At 33.0% G+C, this 5,559-nt stretch overlaps 1 protein-coding gene across 1 annotated transcript; it reads right to left on the reverse strand.

Annotated features, from left to right (window-relative positions):
• Positions 1 to 801: 801 nt before the first annotated feature.
• Positions 802 to 2,722, reverse strand: LOC108745975 (glutamyl-tRNA(Gln) amidotransferase subunit A, mitochondrial). Its single transcript, XM_018482425.1, has 2 exons — positions 2,092 to 2,722; positions 802 to 1,838 (listed from the first exon to the last, which is right to left on the reverse strand). The coding sequence occupies exons 1-2, from the start codon at positions 2,621 to 2,623 to the stop codon at positions 808 to 810; spliced, it is 1,563 nt and encodes a 520-aa protein (XP_018337927.1). The 5' UTR covers positions 2,624 to 2,722; the 3' UTR covers positions 802 to 807.
• Between the last annotated feature and the right edge of the window lie 2,837 nt (positions 2,723 to 5,559).

Here is a 5,559-nt window from a genome sequence, read left to right on the forward strand (position 1 = left end):
TAGATTGTCCCATTCCTTAATCTGATATGAATTCAATATACAATAAATCGGACTGAAACGTTACAACAATCTAATTATTGAAGCTACGTTACGTCGGTTACGTGAATAGATTTGGCATGCCCATATTGTTAGTTGTTTGTATTATGCTCAAATCACCCTCAGGTCCTCGGGAGATGAATTTCGAAATGTCAGAATTTCGTCATGCAAGCCTCAGCAACTCGCAGTGAAAATAAGAATATAATATATAATATATATTAGATAACCGAGACCGAGATGGAAAATAAATACAAAAATTGGACATAAAAAAGGCTGCATTATCTTTAAAAATAAAAACTTAATAAAAAGTTATTCTTTTAACAACATATATTTACTTGGAAAAGTTCTTTCTCGCCTGTTTTTCAAAAAATTAGTCTTACAGTGAAGAGATCCACAATTTCGTCTTTGTATATAATAAACATTATAACGCGGTGAAACGAGACGAGAGTCGTTTGGTTGCAAAAGCAAACGCTATTACTCGACGAATAGAATTTCAGATACGCTAGATGGTATACGGGGAGTGTAACTTGTTTGCATTGCATAGCCTCAGGGCTACGCGCCGTTGCGTTACGCAGGAAAATCTATGTACTAATTTTCGTTCTAATTGTATACGTATTATTCAAAAGAACATATATGAAATCCAATGATATTAGCTGGTAGTTAGATCAATCTAATAATAGATCAATCTAACGTGATATATACGTACAACTTAAAAAAGAATGCAATCTTAATAAACCAAAGAAAATCCACCAATGATTGTAAAAAGTTATTTTATTCAAGCAAACATGAATTCTTTAATTCGAGTCTCGGAAATCGCACTGTCTGTTCGATCCACTTTGCCACTGTAAGTAGCCTCTGTTCGTGAAAGAGCGGCGCTATTAATTGCAAAGACAAAGGTAACCTATTGCGAGAGAGTTTGATCGGTACATTGATCGCGGGCAAACCAGCCATATTCGCAGGTTGCGTACAATGATCCTGAATCAAGCATTGCGTCTGATTGTCCAGTTGTATAAATTTGTCGTATCTCGGAGCTTCAGTCAGCGTAGTTGGAGTCAGCAGAAGATCTACATTACTATTCCACAAAACATCAAAATCCTGTGCGATTAATCTACGCATCTTCATTGCTTTAACATAATATTTCTCGTAGTTTTCCGCCAAAAGAAAATAATTCCCGACAAGTATACGACCTTTGACTACATCATTGAAGCCTTCCGATCTAGTTTTCTTGTACAGTTCGTGAACTGACTTCCATTCATTGGCTCTGTGACCATATTCTACGCCGTCGTAACAAGCCAAGTTACTAGCTACGTCGCATCGATTTAATACGGAATAACATACTATAGAGTAATCGGTGTGTGGTAACGACACTGGGACAACACTGGCTCCCGCTTCTATCAGAAGACAAGAGACTTTTTCCCAACATTCTGCAATTTCTTCACTTATGCCTTGTACTCCGTACTCGTTTGGTATCCCAATCCTAAGATTACTAATATCTATCGTTTTGGATAAATTAATTGGAACATATTCTCTCTGTACAGTAGTAGGATCTGCTTGATCAGGACCAGCTATGGCATTTAAAATTAATACAGCATCGTCTACTGTTCTCGCAAGAATACCAGGTACATCCATTGAATTTAATAGAGGAATAAGACCATAACGTGATACCAAACCATAAGTTGGTTTCAAGCCGACTAAACCACAATAGGACGCAGGATTGCGAGTAGAACCACCAGTGTCAGAACCCAAGGCTGCATAACAGGTACCTGTAGCTACTGCAACTGCCGAACCTCCACTACTGCCACCTAAGATGCATTTATTATATCCCAAAAATTGTCACTACTCAGTAAATACACAGTAACACAACATTAATATTATAATCTCATATCAATAATATAACTGTTACATATAATATTGTAAGTGTAAATTATAAGTGCAAAATTATAATATTAATATGTTACAATTGGTGTTTATTGTAATAATGTATTCCTTAACGTAGATTAGATAAATGACAAGAAAGTGCACTGAATAATGACTTAACAATTTGTAGCAATGTACCTGCTATGTGCCATGCATCTTTTTCATGGAGTTTCCTTGTAATGACCTGCGAATCGTCAGACCCGTACGAATAAAATTGAGACAACACTTCGGAACCCCATAAATTCTTTGTTGGTCCATAAAATGAATCTACAGTGCCGGAGCCCATAGCGAACTCATCAAGATTAGTTTTGCCAATCAAGACAACTCCCTGCGTCCTGAGCTTCTCGTAGACGGTGGCGTTGTAGCCCGAGGAAAAGTTTGCCAACATCCGAGAAGCACAGGTCGTAGGTTTACCCTTGACACAATAATTGTCCTTAACGGCAATGGGAATGCCGTCGAGCTGTCCCAATAACGAATTTCTCTGTTGTCTTTCATCGGCGGAGCTTGCCTGCTCTCCCGCAACATCGTTCGTTACGTTGATATAAGAGTTTAAAGGTTTGACGATTGAAGTCAATTTAATGGAGGCCTTACAGATCTCGGATGGTCGCACCGTACCACTACAGATCTCCCGACTAGCTTCTTTGATCGGAATAGATAATAGCTTATTCATCGTCCACCCCGTAACATGCCACTATTATGTATAACCTTTCTGTAGGCGATAGACACATAACCTCAAATTAATCGCAATTTGCAGAATTGCTATCGCGCAAATAATTATGCGAGTACGAGAATGCGAGACATTCTCGATAATCGAATGTATCTCTTAGAATCGAATCGAATATGGTTCAAATTCAAATAGTCGATAAATCGATTACTTATTATTCGATTTGTACTCGAAACATTTCAAATGTAAGGGTAGAGAGAAACCTGAGAGAGGACGGCAAAATGTCGCCGCGCACTACTGCCCTCTGAAGAAGTGCATATAAATTACATAATGTTCATTTCTTTGCGGTAAAAGACAGTAATCTCAATAAAGGAAATCTAATGTCACAATGTTCAAAATCAGAGTTTAAAAGTCAGTTTGGAAATCAGTATCTATTCAAAGCGAAATTGGAAACTTGATGTTTACCTACTTCAAAATAAAAAAACTTCCTAAAACCGACTTTTATAATAATTAAATTACTTTTTTGAAGTTCCGTTCGTCATACTAAATCTATTATTACAAATTTTTAAATTTTTACCTTAATTCGAATACAGCTTTATCAAATTATCCTATAGGTCAAACTTCATAAAAAATTCAGCAAACAATTTATGAAATAAAAGAGTGACTCCAAACGGAATCGTCGGTCCACAAAGAATTAATTATTTGAAACTACTTTAAAATATACTATAGATAGCGAATCGAAAATTTATTAAGGTGTATAATGTATACATACGAAAAAACACGGCTACGGTTTCCATGACCAAAAGTCGTCCATCAATATATGTTTTGGTTATAAGAATAGTAGTATGATTGTGATAATTGTAAGATTGGCATACCTTAACGGTTATGGCTGTAAAGAAGAATACGTCTATCTTATGATTATCACAAACAGGTGTATTGATGGACAAAAATTATCATTACTTCCAGTTGTGGCAACCGTAACATTCTTTTATGTGCGCGAAATTTATTTTCTAATTATTAAATAAATAGAATTAAAAAAATAAAATAAGAGATAAATAGGATTGATATATAAATATCATGTTATATAAATTAGTATGTATTCGTAACAAATACGGCAGCCATTCAAAAAGAATGTAAGGCAGATTCGGACATTACGAGACCGAACCAGTTTCCAATATATACGGAATTACTATCGACGAAGTGTCTGTGCGATAGCTCGTAATTCCATCGCCGTAGCTTTATCTTTCTCAATATTGAGAATCGTATGCAGAAAACTGCCGATTTTTCGCACATTTCCGCCGTTCTTAAGCATGTATAGAAAACCGAAGAATTTATCGTTATTTACATAACTGCCTGCTAAAGGCGTAATTCATGTATATAATTAATAAAAAAGAGAGAAGGAGAGATGTGTAGAAAGGACACACCGACGAGATTTTTTTCTCTGAGGATCAACTGTTTGTATGATTATGTATATACGATCAATTATTTAGGTTTATTATAGGCTCTAAGTAACATGTTTATTCTTTATAATTGTAAGTTTATAATTATAAAGAATAAAGAAATCATGCTCTTGTTATAAATTCACACTTTGCCCTATTTTTTATCCTGCTTAATTTTTCCTTCAAATTAAGTTTTCTAAAATTTCTCAATTTTTTAACGCTAATCTTTAGAAATTCGATAGACCTATAAAATTCGCCAGAGAATCAGGCATACACAACTAAATTTATCCTAATTAATTTTACCTTGTTCATTTTAACGAAACGGATATATGCAATGCTATACATATATTTGTCTGTATATTGTTATTAAATCCATGCATACATGTATTCAAGTATGTACATAATATATTAATAAAATTCATCATCCGTTTACCCCAATTAAAATGTTGATTTATCACTCACCGATCCGATGCGCAACAGTGGAGTTATATGTTGCTACGATGATTCTGTAACAAATAAATTAAAATCCAAATTAGAAAAGAGTAAAGAAATAATCATTACTTCAAAAAATAATTGCTACATAAACACATGCAGTTTAATAATAATTTTAATAATTATATATATTCTCTAAAATAATTAGAGGAAAGTCACCGATATCGACATACCACTTTTTTACCACGTTTTTAGACAAAATATTTCTTAAACAAAAGGTTAATAAAACTTTTAAAACATAATACAAACTAAAAAGTATCTCTCATCAAATAGTATAAGCAATTTTTATAATCTTGATTAATTTAGCAATAATTAATCTTTCATAAAGTAAGCAAAAATAAGCTTCTGACAAAATGAGCTCCAAAATTGACATAGTAGGCAGTAGTGCTTTGTATTTCTATTTTTTTTCTTTCACCAGAATTATCTGTATAGAGTACCTACAAGTGAATGCATATAAGATATTCTAGAATTTTTTTACTTTATAAAATTTCACGTTATAAAATATTTTTATTGAATTATATGCATATTTACTTTATACTGTTGCAAGATGCAAATATGTAATGCGATAGTTTCTCAAGAGTTATTCTACGTATATGTACATGTCTTCTGTATATGTAATTGTCTTCAGCTCCAACAAAACTATTTCATATTATGAAGTAACATTATAAAGATAAGTTAGCCCATAATCTATTTTACAGACAGGTGTGGCGGTTTACGCTGCACCCTAATTTTATATTTAAAATCATATTATTAAAAAACTAAGAAAAAAATAGTATAAGTAAAACTGATTTAGCTACAAGCATTTAGAATAATATTATCAATAATATAGTCACTGTTCTTTAAACTACTGAAAGAAAATCGTAAGAATTTTATTTTCACAATCGTAGAATTCATTTTTAATTCATTTGGTATAGAAATAAGCCACAAATATACGAATTATGAGTTTGCACTTCTTTAATTAGCTAAACAGATTATGATTTTATTAGTATTAATAAAGTGTAATAGTTAGTT

This window comes from Trachymyrmex septentrionalis, unplaced genomic scaffold, assembly GCF_001594115.1.
Source record: "Trachymyrmex septentrionalis isolate Tsep2-gDNA-1 unplaced genomic scaffold, Tsep1.0 scaffold16, whole genome shotgun sequence".
Classification (NCBI taxonomy): Eukaryota; Metazoa; Arthropoda; class Insecta; order Hymenoptera; family Formicidae; genus Trachymyrmex; species Trachymyrmex septentrionalis.

What these genes read in the sequence shown, in the direction of transcription:
- LOC108745975 (XM_018482425.1), bottom strand. Translation starts at nt 2,623, where the DNA reads ATGAATAAGCTATTATCTATTCCGATCAAAGAAGCTAGTCGGGAGATC. An exon ending in AGATGCATGGCACATAGCAG is followed by an intron (nt 1,839 to 2,091) that starts GTACATTGCTAC and finishes AATGCATCTTAG; the next exon opens with GTGGCAGTAGTGGAGGTTCG.